Source organism: Octopus sinensis, linkage group LG11, assembly GCF_006345805.1.
Source record: "Octopus sinensis linkage group LG11, ASM634580v1, whole genome shotgun sequence".
NCBI classification, from domain to species: Eukaryota; Metazoa; Mollusca; class Cephalopoda; order Octopoda; family Octopodidae; genus Octopus; species Octopus sinensis.
The window spans coordinates 16,575,455-16,593,672 of NC_043007.1; the positions used below are offsets into that span (position 1 = coordinate 16,575,455).

General features: G+C 37.8%; 2 protein-coding genes across 7 annotated transcripts in view; one reads left to right on the top strand and one right to left on the bottom strand.

The window, feature by feature from the left end:
* The window catches only part of LOC115216992 (REST corepressor 3), a 49,458-nt gene extending 42,430 nt beyond the window's left edge, over nucleotides 1-7,028 (bottom strand). For both annotated transcript variants that reach the window (XM_029786490.2, XM_029786489.2), the window contains exons 1-2: nucleotides 6,740-7,028; nucleotides 6,536-6,595 (exon numbers count right to left, since the gene is read on the bottom strand). In XM_029786490.2, coding sequence (XP_029642350.1) covers nucleotides 6,536-6,595; nucleotides 6,740-6,854 — 175 coding nt within the window. In that variant the 5' untranslated portion in view covers nucleotides 6,855-7,028. The remainder of the gene's footprint in view (nucleotides 1-6,535; nucleotides 6,596-6,739) is intronic.
* Nucleotides 7,029-9,753: 2,725 nt separating this feature from the next.
* LOC115217008 (CLK4-associating serine/arginine rich protein) overlaps nucleotides 9,754-18,218 on the top strand; it is a 116,085-nt gene continuing 107,620 nt past the window's right edge. For 2 of the 5 annotated variants that reach the window (XM_036507121.1, XM_036507122.1), the window contains exons 1-2: nucleotides 9,754-9,946; nucleotides 15,506-15,658. In XM_036507121.1, the coding sequence (XP_036363014.1) occupies nucleotides 15,557-15,658 (102 nt within the window). In that variant the 5' untranslated portion in view covers nucleotides 9,754-9,946; nucleotides 15,506-15,556. The remainder of the gene's footprint in view (nucleotides 9,947-15,505; nucleotides 15,659-18,218) is intronic. The other 3 variants (XM_029786532.2, XM_029786530.2, XM_029786531.2) reach the window with 3 other exon arrangements.

Below are 18,218 nucleotides of genomic sequence, written 5' to 3' on the forward strand. Positions count from 1 at the left end.
TGGGTGCAAGCCAGAGTAAAGCTGACAACAGGTGCAATAACCTTAAGCATAGGCATTGCTGACATTTTGCAAGGGCAATAGTCAGTGATCTTCCTCTGTCATCAGGTATACATATTTATATACATAGACACATATATACATATATCTATACATGTAAATATACACACATGTATGTATAGAAATACATGTAGAGGCACGTGGCTTAGTCGTTAGGGTTTTCAACTCATGATTGTAAGTTAGTGATTTCAATTCCTGGACCAGGTGATGCTTCGTTTCACATTGCTCCAGTCCACTCAGCTGGCAAAACCGAGTAGTCCAGCAACAGACCGGCATTCCATACAGAGGAAGAATATATACACCACAGAATCTGGGAAGGCGACCGTATGAGCCTATGGCTCAGGAACTTTGATTCATATCTTGATACATATATGTACAGACACAATCATACAGATATAAACGCATATATATATACATATATGCGTATACATATATATTCTCACGGCCACAATTCTTTTTAATATTAGTCTGTTTGATTGGGAATAAACCCTGGTAAAACAAGGAAAGGAAATTCTATAGAATCGTATATCACAAGTAATATCAGGCTATGCGGAGTTGGAATGGTTTAGTCATAGGAAGAAGGACCAAATCAATAGACTATATTCCAAGAGTTACCAAACCAAACACACACACAACGAATCAAAGAATCTGAAAATAACAAATTCCCTGAATTGAAACACTTGATTAACAATACCAAAACAAGGAATATCTTTCAGATCAAAGCAAATAAAAACTAAAAGGTTTCTAATTGTTTGTTATTTCACCAACACGAACACGATGTCAACAAGTTTATAGTTAAAAAACCTTGAGTCATCGTTAGGAAACGTAAAGAAATAAAATGCTAGATCCTAGACGTCACGCATAGGTAGATAGCTGATTGAAATTAAGAATGATTTCTAACAGACACAACACTCAAAGGGAGAAATATTAATCGATTATATCGCCTTCTGTAACTGACACTTACTTTATCGGAACGCAGCCGACAGTTGCGGGATTTAAAAACCATAACGTAAAGGGGACAAACCTACACAAAATATTTCTCATAACGCTCTGCCAATTCTGCCATCCAGCGCCCTCTCCAGGATTTAAGAATACCATTTTGTATAATTATAGAAAGAATTTAATCCCTTAGATATTGAGCAATCAATATTTTGTCAGAAACAAATCACATAGGCATGAGAGAGAGAGAGAGAGTTTGCAATACTGGGAACTTAAAGCCACTCAAAAGTCAGGTGGTCATCGTAAAAGGAGAGCTGCATTAAGTCTACTCCACAATCGTAGGGACAATTCAATCCGACAGGCAAATGCACTCTTCTCGTTCACGACTTGGGCCGACTAGATGCTTATGGTAAGATACCTATTTCTTTACTACCCACAAGGGCTAAACACAGAGGAGACAAACAAGGACAGACAAACGGATTAAGTCGATTATATCGACCCCAGTGCGTAACTGGTATTTAATTTATCGACCCCGAAAGGATGAAAGGCAAAGTCGACCTCGGCGGAATTTGAACTCACAATGTAACGCAGACGAAATACCGCTTAGCATTTCGCTCGGCGTGCTAACGTTTCTTATTTCTTTATTGCCCACAAGGGGCTAAACATAGAGGGGACAAACAAGGACAGACAAACGGTCGAATACATCGACCCCAGTGCATAACTGATACTTATTTAATCGACCCCGAAAGGATGAACGGCAAAGTCGACCTCGGCGGAATTTGAACTCAGACCGTAGTGGCAGACGAAATACCTATTTCTTTACTACCCGCAAGGGGCTAAACACAGAGGAGACAAACAAGGACAGACATAGGTGTTAAGTCGATTACATCGACCCCAGTGCGTAACTGGTATTTAATTTATCGACCCCGAAAGGATGAAAGGCAAAGTCGACCTCGGCGGAATTTGAACTCACAATGTAACGCAGACGAAATACCGCTTAGCATTTCGCTCGGCGTGCTAACGTTTCTTATTTCTTTATTGCCCACAAGGGCTAAACATAGAGGGGACAAACAAGGACAGACAAACGGTCGAATACATCGACCCCAGTGCATAACTGATACTTATTTAATCGACCCCGAAAGGATGAACGGCAAAGTCGACCTCGGCGGAATTTGAACTCAGACCGTAGTGGCAGACGAAATACCTATTTCTTTACTACCCGCAAGGGGCTAAACACAGAGGAGACAAACAAGGACAGACATAGGTGTTAAGTCGATTACATCGACCCCAGTGCGTAACTGGTACTTAATTTATCGACCCCGAAAGGATGAAAGGCAAAGTCGACCTCGGCGGAACTTGAACTCAGAACGTAACTGCAGACGAAATACGGCTACGCATTTCGCCCGGCGTGCAAACGTTTCTGCCAGCTCGCCGCCTTTCTAGATGCTAATGGTAAGGATACCGTGAAGTAGAACAGTCCCAAACCACTTTATCACATAGCGAACTTTACATAGCTATGTCCATGAGTCCTAATTACAAATTAAGGAAAGACTGGAGGAGAATAACCGTTGTTACCAGCAATGTGACATAAATACAGAATTCAAGCACCCAATTTTCGATTACATGATTGAGTTTTTCAAAAATAAGCGCGCGCACACGTGTGTATGTGGGTGTAAATCTAGGATGGAACGAAAAATCGAATATATCGACTGAGGGTTTTGAACTCGTGATTCTGCGATTCCTTTAAAAAAAAATCGTTTCTAACAGACACAAGGCTCCCCAAGTTTTGGAGCGGTTGGTTAATCAATAAAATTGACCTTAGTACTCGACTGGTACTTTATTTTATCGATCCCGTCACGATGAACAGAAAAGTCGACCCCTGCGTGAAGGGCCGAAACAAATACTGCAAGGCATTTTTTATCAGACGCAGACAAGATTTTACCATTCCATACTTTCTAAGGAACAATGGCGGGAAGGGCACAAACGGTGTATTTCCCCACCTTAATACTGAACTGATTTTACCGGGCTGGAAAGGAAAAGTCGATTCGCTACAACTAATGGGCAATCTTTCGTTTGTAGTAGACCTTTCCGTCGATTTCCGTAAAAAATTTTTTTTTTTTTACATATGGGCTTGCGGGAACTTTTGAAGTAATGAGAGCGAAAGAGACTCAGAGAAAGCGATTGTATGACGAGGGAAGTTCTTTTGAAGTTACCGTGCATGGGAGCATTGATGTACATGTGTGTGTGTGTGTGTGTGCGTGTGTGTTTGATGGGGTGTGGGAGACAGACAGTATGTTGTGTAAGTGAAGTGCTTCTGTTAGTGTGTGTGAAGAGACAGAGTAATGTGTGAAAGAAAGAGATAACTGAAATTTTTTACTCGGTGTATGTGTATATGTATGTATATTACTTCAAAAGTTCCCGCAAGCCCATATGTAAAAAAAAAAAAAAATTTACGGAAATCGACGGAAAGGTCTACTAGAGACGAAAGATCGCCAACTAATGTTTTAATCCCAACTGGAACTCAGAGAAGCAACTAAATACCGCTATCATTTTATGTCCGCCGCTCCCGATAATACTAATAAATAATCCTTTCTACTATGGGCATAAGGCCTGGAATCCGGTACTTATTTCATCGACAAAGCCAACCTTGGTGAAATTTGAACTCAAAACGTAAAGCCGGAATATGTTGAAGAGACATGAGCGGGTTGGTTCTATGTATAACACCAGGGGAATTACTTGACTCCCTGGGATTACACATAAAAAAAGAAATTATATCACAAAACCTCAATTATAGTGAAAGGCTGCTTTCATTGTTACGTATACTTAAACTCAGACACACACGGCATTACTATGTACAGTTTCGGATGGAATACGAAAAAGAAATTTCAAGTAACGCAAGATTGTATAATTCGAAACCACTGGGAAAATTGCCTCCTACCACTTAGATGGAATATTAACTGTTTTCTTCAAATTCCGCCGAGGCCGACTTTGCTGTTCATCCTTTCGAGATCGATAAAATAAGTACCAGTTAAACACTGGGGTCGATATAATCGACTTACCCTTCCCCCGAACATGCTGGCATTGTGCCAAAATTTGAAACCAATATTAACTGTTTTCTGAACCCCCCTACATCCCCTTATTGGATGGAGTTGCAGTAAAGTAAAGTGTATGTAGTTCTGTAAAAGAACTGGACTGAAGCAAGTGAACAAAAATCGGTAAATCTTTCAAGATAAAGTAGTTTAGTGGAGCATAATTCGGCCTAGTAGTAATCGGAGGCGAGACATGGAGAGGACACTGCCCCACGCTAGACCGATGTCTGAGGTGGGGGACATCATACTCTTAGCCGTCAGTCAGTCAATGCCTAGGCGCTCCAGCTATGAACAATTACTGTTGAACATAGTTAAAAGCTAAAGCTTTTCACCTACACAATGGGTTATCGGACTGCTGCTTAAAACTAGTTTTTTTTGGGGGGGGGGGTCTTTTTTTTTTTTTTTTTTTAAAGGCGTTAAACGGATGCGAGACAAAGCTACTCCTGAATAGCAAGCTAGCCTACCGCAGCTTACTTTCTCCAATCCAGCTTGCTACACTGAGCCAAGTGGAATTGAATTAAGTATCCTAAGCCTTCTGCAACTAGAGAGATGAGATAAGAACTTCATTTATTCCACACAGAGTAAGGACATAGTTTGTACTGTGTGTTCGCCCAAGGTTGAAAAATACTTTCAGATCTTGAAAAAGGAAACACACAGCGTTTGCCATACATTCTGCCTGTGAAGAATATGGAGTCGCCATGGGAAATTAATTAGACCTAGCAGCAAAAAATGATTGTTTCTAGGGATGAGCAGTGTCTCGGTGTCAAAGCCAATGTATAAGCGTCTATCTTTCGATATATATATATATATAAAGAAGAAAAATATTAGTAAAGAAAGTCCATACACTGATCACAAAAAGCTCTATAAATTACTATCCATTTCTGACGCCGAATTATTCTAGGACTGATTCGACTCCTCTAAAATATATATATAAAAAAAAAAAGAGGGGGGGTGTACATAGCTTAAAGTCGTTAAAGGAGAATAACAAAACATTAAGCAACTATAAACTAGTATATACATATAAATTTGTATTTTTTATTCCTTTTTTTTCTTTTAAGCAATAGATTCTGATTCACAAAAAGGTAGAAAACAGTTCTCCTACGTGAGACATTTCATGTTCGAAGTCCAAAAAGTATGGAAGGATATTCGCGCCTCTATTTGCACGCTGGATTAAAAATGACACGTATAACAAAGATTGCAAAGAAACTCATCTTAAAAAAGCTCCATCTGCATCACTAAATAAAGGATGGAAGCTTTATAAATAAAAAGAAACGAATTCGCGATTGTTAGGGAAGTTGGAAGAGAAACAAAATAGTTCGATAATTATTCGATGTGAAAGTTCGACATCGCTGTAGGACGGATGCGTACATTTGTCAAACTAAATGCCATTTAAAACTGTTCTTTTGTAGCGAGATCGATTTTATACAATTATAATTTAAAAACAAAATATATATAATAAATTACAAATTTTCCTTTTAGCACAACACAAACACACATATATTGAGGCTTAGGTATCTTTTGTAAGTGCAAATTCTTTCCGAGCCGGAAAGGTAAACAGTTGTTTAGGTCTGGATGCTTTTTTCTTTTGCTTTTTTATTATTATTAAATAGAGAAAAAAACTCGCAAAATTTGAAAAAAAGACGAGACAAACAGGCTGGAAGAGAAAACGGAGGGGGCATGAAAGGGAACTGGAATTAAAACACAGATTCTTTTAAGGGTCTTGTCGGGAAACATGAGGATTTTTTTTTTTTTTTTGAAATCGGTTGGGAAGAAAAAAAAAACCCCGACTCCCAAGTGGTTTTATTTGCTTGAATTATAGGTCAGTGTTCATGTTTGAAGCAAGGGAGCACCGACTGAGTGGTCGAGGGGTTAAACAGACATTCAATGTGAGAGAGAAATACGTTAACGGGATGAAGAAAGGGTTGGGAGGGTAAGCAGGTCAGATTCTGTTGAACAACGACGACACCAGCTGAATAAGACACCCCAAGTCTTTTTTACCAGGAAACAGGGGGGTTTTTCTGACCCCCTTTCTAAGGAGATAGTAATAAAACTGCACACGAGTGAAGGGAATCAAACACAAAGGAGGGGGGGAAAGTTGAGAAAGTTAAGGTGAAGATGCTACGTGTTGACGAAATGGATTCAAATGGATGGTAGGTTGGTTGGTTGGTAAAAGATGGGACTTGAAATTCGGGGATAAGGGAAGTGGTGAAACTCGGAGATGGAAAATATAATCAATGAGTTATGAAAAAGTGTTGCTGCGAAGTATAAACGAGTTTTATTGGGCCACGATTGGAATTGAGAGGAGGGCTAGGTGAGCAGAAGAGAGAACATGTGTTTCCCCCCCTAACGAATCCTTCACACAGCAAGGTGGCATGGAAAGGGGCCATTTGAGCCCTTCACCAGGGCTCTCGAAGACAAGAAGGAAAGACGAAAACAAAGAAGCTGCTTACCTGATATACACGAATCGGGAATTCTAGCTTGGTATTCCTCTCCGACTCTCATTCCACTCTCTACAAGATGAAAAAAAAAGGGGGGAGCAAACTAGTAAGTAAATATTATCGAAACGGATATTTGTGGTCTCTTAAAGGACATACAGGATAAAGATGAAACAAGGGATAGAGATGAAGAAAGACCCTTAAAGTGAACCAACTCACCATGATCAGAATCATCAGCAGCACTGCTATCATCAGATATCTGTCCATTAGGACTCCCACAACGAGAGCGTCGACCGTTCCGTATATCGTCTGAGCTTTTATCGGCTAAAACCATCTTCTTGTTGCTTAGGATTTCGAAATTATATTTACAAACACTAGAAAAACTTTTCCCCCCTGAATAAATAAAATATTTCCCCTCACTTCGCTAAATCGAACTCTTTTTAAAAAGTCACGCTTGTTGTCCACCTCGATTTGCCTGAATATTGGGCTTGTTTGACAACTCAGCTAAATGATGTCAGTGCGCCTAGTAAACTACGTCCGCATTTACTTGCTGCTTTTGCAAGATTAAAAAAGCAATAATTAATAAAACTTTTAAAATCAATTATTTTTCCGAATTGGTTTCGTTTTTGTTTTTTTAAATAATTAACTGAAACAGAAAAGCTACATTAAATTAAACGGCAAAATTTGCGGATTGATATAACAAAATACAGTACTATTTCTGCAAATACGGTCAGCGGAAGCCGGGATAACTAGTACTTAAATTGTGGCACACTGGTACACGAGTTTTCCAACTGTTATTTTTGTTCTAAAGCAAAGAAAATTCGTGTCAAAAGTTTATTTTCTCTAGAAATCTCATTATGTAACTTTTGTGTGGTGCAGGAGTAAAATAAAATTAATTTTATTTGAAAAATTCACATATCAAACATTTCAAGTAATCCGTACTATTTATAATTTTTTTTTCGTTTTCCTTTGTTTATTAGGATTTTCTTAACTTCCAAATTTACATAGTCTGGAACCCGTAACATCCCCATTATACCCTCTTTGCTTGCAGAAATATATATAGATCAATCAAATTGTCAGAAATAGATATATAGCAACAAAAATATAAAGTAAGAAATGATGTATGAATTGTAGGACGTTTGGGCTACCGTATATTTATTTTTCATTACTATTTGGATTAGAATATTCTAACAAAAAGCGTTAAAATTTTTAATTTTTCAATTTGAATTTGAACTTCGAATGCAATTACTTATAATAAAATCAATATTGTGCATAAGCTGCAAAAATATGCTACAACTGATTTCACTAACCATTAACAAGATATATAACAACAATTGTCATTTGGGCACATGGTCTTTGTAGTCACTTTTTGGGAAATCCTGAAGACCATTTTATCGTAGAGGAAATGGTATTTCATTCACCACATTTAAAAAATCCAAATTATTCCTTACCATAGACGAACAGTTCTGTTACTGTGTTTCGTGTTTTGTTAAATAATGGATAGTCTTTTGAGCAATCCATTGTAGCACTCAAGCTATGGTTACGAAAATTCAGAATCTTGGGTGTCACAAACGTAGCCGACTCGACATGTGCACAAAGCTAATAGTAGATATGTTATATATATATAACAATTGGTCTTCGGGATCTAAGCACTTGTATGCTAATGTCTCACAATATTAGGCAATCTAATTTCAAACAGTAGTCCAAAACATTGCTTGTTGATCTTGGTGGGTAACCTGCAAGCGTTCTTGTCTCTTGAGCAATATTTTAATGAACATACCGAAACATATAAACTGCTTTAAATAACAAGATTGGCCGAGATTTTTTAAAATTCTTCCTTGTACACATAATAAAAAGGTTTTAGCTTGTTCGACCAATTACCGTTTCAAAGATGTATTTCGTATGGTGTTCCATTGATTATAGCTTTTTCGATACACATGGAATATTTTAGTCTGCTAACAATTGCATAAACAAATGACAATAGACAGCCCCTCCTTTTATATAGGGAAAACATTTTACTGGATGTTGTGTTAAATTAATGCTGACAACATTGAAATACAAACATCGTTCATTTGATGGCCGACCAATGCCAACAATTCAATAAAAAAAAAAATGTACGTAATGCATGTAGTATAAACATTGTTTTTGTCTTCCTTTAATAGCAATAAATGACGAGCGCCATTAAAATATACTTGCGGGGAACCAAGACTACAAGCTGGCTCCCATTCCCAGATGTTGCTATTTCACTTCATACTAACTCATAGATGACCTCATTAGTAATGCTCAATCTCATTCGGCTTCCATGATAAATCTTGAATGTTATGCATGTACAAAGAAATCAATAATTAGACAGCAATAAGATGCTTGATTCCCAAAAAAATCTTTGATATTGCTGTTATACATAGATAAATACAAATGCATACACATATCAGCCGAAGAGCTACTGTGACTCAAGAGTCTAGAGTTTCGTGCAATTTCATGAGCACAAAACTCAAGGCCCTTCGGTCACTGTAGCTCATCAGCCAATAATGAAATTATTGTATACAGTGCTCAGGTGCACCACAAATAGCTGTATACACGCCACTTCAAGTATTGAGTTCTACAGTTTCCTCCGATTGTCTTTGTCCTCACGCATACACACGTATATATGTATATACGCATACACATACGCATATATGCAGGCGTGTATGTATGCATATATTCAGTGTAGCAAGAGGCTGAATCGACTAAAACGAAATATATTATTCTCTACTCTGGTATTGAGTACTCTTTTTTTCCGATAGTCAACACCAAACCTACAAACATGCATACACACACACAAATACAAATGTATATATGTATATATATATATATATTTATAAATCTATATACGTATATATAAATATATATATATATACATATAAATATATATATATTCAAATATTTATACATATATATAAAAGATGCGTATACGTGTTTTATATATATATATATACATTTACATAGACTCGGTTAATAGGACATTTTACGTATTCTACATTTATGTGAGAGCTCAGGGTCTGATTTCAACGGGAGACAAGGGTCAACGGCGTCTCGGCAGACATTTGGCGGGGTGGTGTAAAGAAATAATAAATAAATAAAAATAAAAAAAAAAACAAAAAACAACAGCAAAAAGCCGACATGAGGAGGACTGAAAAGGAGGAAGGAGGAGGGGAAGGGGAGGAGAGGTGGCGGGGTTAGGCGAGAGGTTGTAAGTGAAGTCTCGTTAACGTGTTGTGTTCTCGCGAGAGTAAGTAACGGTAACTGTTGAAGAAGACAAAACGACGTTTGTTACGGTTTTTTTGCAAAAACTAGTTTTTTGACGAACGAAGAAGACTTTTGTTTCCCTTTTTTTTTGCTGTGGTTTGGGGATTTGCCGTCCATATGTGCTTATTATTTAAGTCTTACGTAAGTACACGCTTTCATATCTTGTTTATTTATTATCTTAAAAGCCAAAAGAAGTCCTCTCCGCTGTCCATAAACAGCGAGAGATCGAAGTATTTCTGTGAAGATAGCCATAAATCACAGGTTTCTGCTCGCTATGGACGTTTGCAGATATACACACATATATATATATATATATTGTCGAATAATTCTCTATTCTCTACCTTTGATTTTGATTTTCATGGGTGGGAAGATGAAATATTATACGGTCTCACCAATGATATACACATATTCATATACAATCAGTGCTGGAATTAATAGAATGGTCTGATTTCTCTGTGTGTCTGCAATGGGCAGAATTAGAAGATTGAAGACATGCCAAGGTTTCACCTCATATATTGAATGTTTATATATATATATATCCCTTAAGGACTGAAGTATTTATTCATTAATGCTTAAGGGGGAATAGATGATAATTTACAATGCAATTAATTAAGAAATTAATTGTCAAAAGATAATTTTTTAAAAATAGCTGTTCTTGTAGAAAGACAATTGAATTAGAGTGAAATATGGGCGATCGGTTTGTTCAATGTCGATATATATATATGGACACACAGAGGTGAAATAGAAGATCTTTATGTGTTAATAAATCTATGGAAATCATTTGACAGCCTTCCTTTTTGGTGGAATAGTCTGTTATTATTCTAGAAGTGTCTTTTTTAGCCTGGATATATTTCCTAGCTTCGGCGAAACCATTTCGCCTTTGCTCAAAAGTATGGCGTAAAAAGAACTATGATAGACTTGGTCTACTTTAACGAAGACAAGATTTCGTCAATACTCGATTTTTTCTGATAGAAATCTGGCATTTGCTTGTCAGTCTGTTAATCTCTTTCCATGATATTTCAATAAAATTTTCCATTAACTCTAATATAATTCCAAGAATTTCATTCTGTAAGACGTGGCTGAACGATTTCTGAGTGTTTGCTTTGTTTGGTTCTAATGGAAAGATTTCCATGTAATTTGGTGTTTCTCGATGTTTTATCGAAAAAGACCAACACGATTTTTTGCTATGAATTACCTTACAGTATTGAGGCAGATCTTACATAGATACGTATGCATATATTCTCACAGTCGTATCTATAAAATTTTAACGAAAGAATAATATTTAAAAAAATGAACTTTCGTCAGAAATTTCGAATATCATTGAACATATACATTATTAATAAAGATGGTTGTGGCCATACACTATACATACATATATATATATATATAAAGGGAGGTCTGTACATTTTGTGTGGGTGAATATATGCAAGGATATATATCGAAGAGTGTATATATGTGCATGTATATACACTTGCATGCATGTACTTGTGTGTATTTGTATGCATGTATATTTCGGGCGTGCACATCATTGCAGTTGTGCGTATTAGTAATCGCGGGCGTGTATATATATGTGCATATATATATATATATATATGCACATATATATATATATATATGCACATATATATATATATAATATATATATATATATATATATATATGTATATAGTACGCGCGGGCGTGTATATATATATGTGCATATATATATAGTTTGTGTGTGTGTAATGTGTATGTGTATATAAATATATGGGTGCCGATGTATGTATATACATCGGCGCATATGTCTATCCGTCCACCCATCTATCCATCTGTGTGTGAAGTAAAATAAAATATACGAGTGTCGGTAGGGTGCATACTTCTATATAAATTTATATATTAAAGCAGACAGACATTATATACGTGATATAATCATCATCATTTCGGAATTTCGACTGACTTGCCGTTTGATGGTGGTTTATATTCGTGTGTTTGTGTGTGCATATATGTTTATATATGTATATGCATGCATATATTTGTGTATAAATGTGTATGCGTGCATGTACGTGTCTGCTTGCCTGTGTATATGTATGTATAGATGCGCGTGTGTGTATATATGTGTATGTGTACGCATGCATGTATGCGTATATGTTATGTATATATATATATATATACACATACAGGGTGTCCACAAAAACTGGGTACATGGAGTAAATAAAATCATAACATAAGCAATTAAATGTCAGAAATTATAATTTCTTAAAGTATGTGTTAATCTCCATGTACCCAGACTTTGTGGACACCCTGTATATATGGATGCATTTATGTGTGTATACAGGTAATGTATGCACGTATAAATTCATCATGTATGTCTGTGTTTATGTATATATATACACACACACACTTCTGTTTATATATATACCCCTACGTTCGATTGCACTTGTGGTTTCTTAAGCGGATTGTATTTTATAGCATCTGGTTGACTTCCAGAACAAGCAAATGTCCTTGTAAATTTCTTTGTGTGTGTATATATATATTGGTATGTATAATGTGTGTATATGTGAATGCTGTATGTTTACCTGCATGTCTGATTTTTTGTGTGTGTGTGTATGTGTATCATCGTGATCGCTTAACGTCTGTTTATCAATATATTGATAAATTTCCTTGTATTATGTGTGTGTGATATATATACACACACACACACATCGTTTTATGTATATAATGGTGTGTGTATATATCTATGTATGCCTGTATACGATAAGATGCAATATAAATGTTGATTGGCTAGTTGTCTCCAGTCTTTCATGTGGAGAGTGGAGAGATAAGAGGAAAAATACAGAGAAACTAACATGAGATGTGCAGGATGAGTGCACATACTAGGCTTGGTGAAGGCAGTGGGTAAGGAACAGGTAACAGTGTGGAGGTGTGTGTGTATATACACACATACTGGAGCTCTGTGGAGCTTAGGCCATTGACAACTTTTCTCCACTATCTTTGAATTTGGGCTGCCTTTTCAGCTGGATTTTTCTTAGGTCTTGCTAGTCTTCGATTGTCATCGATCCTCCTGTAACTTGGTTCCTTTTCTGGGAGTTGGCCCCTGTATAAACCCATTTTTATCTCTGCAAAGAGCTGGTTCATTTTACTCTGGCTCCTATTCTTTGACTTGTCCAACATGGGAGGACCTTTCAGGAGTTAGTGCTCACTTGCAGAGCTCTCGGGGTCATTGATGCACACAAGCCATGACACCACCACAGAGCATGGACTTTGCTTGGGTTTTTATATATGTGTGTGTTGTGTGTATTTATATATGTACATACATAAAAAGCACTGGTGATGGTGCAATGTAAAAAGCACTCAGTATCCTCTGTAAAGTAGTTAGCATTAGGAAGAGCATCCCATTGTAGAAAGCAACCCAAAACAGACTATGGAACTTACTGTGGTCCCCTGGTCTTGCCAGTTCCTGTCAAGCCATCCAACTCATGCCTGAATGGAAAACAGACGTTAAATGATGAGGATGTGTATATGTATTTATCATCATCATTTAGCGTCTGCTTTCCATGCTAGCATGGGTTGGACGGTTCAACTGGGGTCTGGGAAGCCAGAAGGCTGCACCAGGCCCAGTCTGATCTGGCAATGTTTCTACGGCTGGAGGCCCTTCCTAATGCCAACCACTCATATATGTGAGTATATTTTTATATATGTGTGCATTCATGTAATCATATTTGTATGTTCTCATCATCATCATTTAAACTCCATGAAATACAGTTCAACAGGGTCCGATGTGCCCAAGTACTGCATCATGCTCTAGTGCCAGCTTTGGCATGATTTTTAATACCGACCACTTTAAAGCTTGTACTAGTTGCTTTTCTCATCTCACAAGTGTTAGTGAGCTTGCAAGAATGACCCTCAAAGGGGCAGCTTTATGTTAGGAGATAAAAGATTGAAGTATGAGAGAGAGGGTGGGGTCATACCTATTTCTTTATTACCCACAAGGGGCTGAACATAGAGGGGACAAACATGGACAGACATAGGTATTAAGTCGATTATATCGACCCCAGTGCTTAACTGGTACTTAATTTATCGACCCCGAAAGGATGAAAGGCAAAGTCGACCTCGGCGGAATTTGAACTCACAACGTAACGGCAGACGAAATACCGCTAAGCATTTTGCCAGACGTGCTAACGATTCTGCTAGCTCGCCGCGGGGTCATAGCAGAACAGGTATCTTCTTGTGGAGTAGCTACATGACTACTTTCATTTTAGTAGATAGGGTGGGAGTGATCAGCTGGAGTTGGAAAGATATAAAAATAATGTCTGGGTGGACCCTCAATATCCGAGGTGAAAAGAAGTGGGATCAGAGGAACCAGGGGTGTGGGTGGGTGAAGGTTGCAAGAGTGTGTGGGGGAGTAAGAAATGGGGAACAGGTAAGGGAAGGGGAGGTAGGCAACAGCCATAAAGATTGAACAAGGTTGAAGGGTGGATAAGGGGTGGGTGTGAATGTCCAGTGATGCTTGAGGTGGGGGAGTGGGAGATGACTGACAGTGGGGCAAAGTGGGGTAGGGGTGGATGACAGAATAATAATGATGATACAGTACTCTTTTACTTGTTTCAGTCATTTGACTGTGGCCATGCTGGAGCACCACCTTTTAGTCAAGCAAATCGACCCCAGGACTTATTCTTTGTAAGCCTAGTACTTATTCTATCGGTCACTTTTGCCAAACTGCTAAGTTACAGGGACGTAAACACACCAGCATTGGTTGTCAAGCAATGTTGGGGTGGGGTGGGGGGACAAACACAGACATACAAACATATACACACACATACACACATACATACGACAGTCTTCTTTCAATTTCCATCTACCAGATCCACTCACAAGGCTTTGGTCGGCCCAAGGTTTTAATAGAAGACACTTTGCCCAAGGTGCCACGCAGTGGGACTGAACTCGGAACCATGTGGTTGGTAAGCAAGCCACTTACCACACAGCTATTCCTGCACCTCAGTAGAGAAGAGAATGTGTGTGTGTGAGAGAGAGAGAGAGAGAGAGAGAGCGATGACATTTGGTTGGGTAGCTGCAGAAGTGTAAGGTGGTAGTCAGACATAATGTATGAGGAGTGTGAAAGACATGTAGTGGGGGAGGAGAGGGAGAGAATAAGATATGCATATACAACTATTCTTTCTTTTTGTGTCCGTAAACACATTGTAAATGTAGACTGCGTTTGTTAAAAAAAAATGTATAGATATCTTATATATATGTCCTGTATTGCAATTGGATTTGAGTGTGTGTATGTATATACGGAAGGCACAGGTGTGGCTATATGGTATGAAGCTTGCTTCCCAACAACATGGTTCTTGGTTCAGTCCCACTTCACAGCACTTTGGGCTAGTGTCTTCTATTATAGCACTGTGAGTGGATTTGGTAGATGGTACTTAAAGAAGTAGTATATATATATGTGTGTGTGTGTATATATATACATACGCATACACACACCAAGAAACCATTTCAAAATTTCTTTTAAACCCTTTCTACTCACTCTTACTCCATACATTTCATGATGTGGACATGTTCTGTACCCATGAAGCCTCAGGTAATGTGGAGCGGAGTCAGCTTGTTCATAAATACTTAAAACTCACCAATAAAATGTATTGAGTGCTACTATCTTTTGTTTGTCCACCCATTTGTATACTTCATCCTAAACAATTGTAAATCTTTATTTTCTTTCAGGTAATCCTTTTTTCACGAGTGTGGTAGGGTAAAACAAACAAAGCTACCAAGATGATGTGGCACGAAGCTCGTAAGCAGGAGCGGAAGATACGAGGTTTAATGGTGGATTACAAGAAAAGAGCTGAAAGGAGACGAGAGTATTATGAAAAAATTGTAAGTTACATTTCATTTGTCTGCTTCTTAACCCTTTTGTTACTGTATTAATTTTGAGATGCTCTGTGTTTCTTTCAATTACTTTAAATATAACAAAGAATTTAGTAAAATAACTTAGTTATCATTCAGCTAGTGTTAGGAACATAAATTGTGACTAAGGTTTGGTGGAAGATTTTAATTGAAACCTTAAGAAAACAAGACATTTGTACTACAGAGCCAGAGCCAGGTTGGTAACGAAAGGGTTAAAGCAGTTATCTTCTTGTATATGTTTGAATCAAAACTGACCTGCTATGGTATTATTTTCTTCTGGTTTATTACTTTCATCATCATCATTATTTTAATACCCACTTTTCCATGGTTGCATGAGTAAAACAGAATTTGTTATGGTGGATTTTCCTCACCTATTCCCAAGTAAGGTAATATTTCCCCATGACTAGACATCTCTTGGAAGATTGGAAACAGACACTGCTAGCATAACCATGACACTCACAACTGTCACATGACAAGGCAAGGATACAGTGACACACATGCACACACTCACATGCATATATATAAACATGTATGTGTGTATATATATATATATCATCATTAAGACGGCGAGCTGGCAGACACGTTAGCGCACTGGGTGAAATGCTTAGCAGTATTTCGTCTGTCATTATGTTCTGAGTTCAAATTCCGCCGAGGTCGACTTTGCCTTTCATCCTTTCGGGGTCGATTAAATAAGTACCAGTTTCGCACTGGAGTCGGTGTAATTGACTTAATACCTATGTCTGTCCTTGTTTGTCCCCCCTGTGTTTAGCCCCTTGTGGGCAATAAAGAAATATATATATATATCATCATTTCCATGTGTGCATGGGAAGGACAGTTCACAGGAGCCGGCCAGGTAGAAGACTACCCCAGACTACTATGTCTGTTTTGGCAGGGTTTTTATGGCTGGATGCCCTTCCTTATACCAACCATTCTACAGAGTGGACTGTGAGTTTTTACGCAGCACTAGCACAGACGAGGTCAGTTTTTGCATGATTTTCCAGCTGGATGCCCTTACAAATGTCAATCACTTTACAGCGTGGACCGGATGCTTTTTACATATACATGATGAGCTGCTTTCAGTTTTCATCTACCAAATACATTCACAAGGCTTTGGGCATTCTAGGGCTATAGTAGAAGATACCTGCCCATGATCCACGCAATGAGAATGAACCCGAAACAATGTAATTGGCAAGCAAACTTCTTACCATATAGCCACACTTATCACAACTTCATTGTGTTTAACTCATCTTTGTTGTAATCATTTTAATGTTTTTTTTTCCCCATGATATGAATAAGATGTATTGTGATACAACACTCATTCATTTTGGGCCATGAGTCATGCCACAACATCATTATTAATCTTAACCCTTCTCATAATTTACTTAATCTTATTGTCAATTAACTTTGCTGTCAGCAAATAACACTTGCCACTCAGTATGTGTTAGTCATATACATTATATTTTCACTAATGTGCAGCCAGCTCTACTACACATTAATTATGTCTAACAACCAGGCTTGTCATCTGACTGTGTTCAGCCTTTCATAATGTGTTGAACATGCAATGGGTCTCAACTCCCTTCTCTCTAACTTCTGCAATTCTTTTACATTCAATATCCATCAATCATTAGCATGCAGCATCATGTTTCTGACATGCACTCTTTTAGATAAAATTACCAGAGTCCTTGTTTGTCCCCTGTGTTTAGCCCCTTGTGGGCAATAAAGAAATATATATATATCATCATTTCCATGTGTGCATGGGAAGGACAGTTCACAGGAGCCGGCCAGGTAGAAGACTACCCCAGACTACTATGTCTGTTTTGGCAGGGTTTTTATGGCTGGATGCCCTTCCTTATACCAACCATTCTACAGAGTGGACTGTGAGTTTTTACGCAGCACTAGCACAGACGAGGTCAGTTTTTGCATGATTTTCCAGCTGGATGCCCTTACAAATGTCAATCACTTTACAGCGTGGACCGGATGCTTTTTACATATACATGATGAGCTGCTTTCAGTTTTCATCTACCAAATACATTCACAAGGCTTTGGGCATTCTAGGGCTATAGTAGAAGATACCTGCCCATGATCCACGCAATGAGAATGAACCCGAAACAATGTAATTGGCAAGCAAACTTCTTACCATATAGCCACACTTATCACAACTTCATTGTGTTTAACTCATCTTTGTTGTAATCATTTTAATGTTTTTTTTCCCCCATGATATGAATAAGATGTATTGTAATACAACACTCATTCATTTTGGGCCATGAGTCATGCCACAACATCATTATTAATCTTAACCCTTCTCATAATTTACTTAATCTTATTGTCAATTAACTTTGCTGTCAGCAAATAACACTTGCCACTCAGTATGTGTTAGCCATATACATTATATTTTCACCAATGTGCAGCCAGCTCTACTACACATTAATTATGTCTAACAACCAGGCTTGTCATCTGACTGTGTTCAGCCTTTCATAATGTGTTGAACATGCAATGGGTCTCAACTCCCTTCTCTCTAACTTCTGCAATT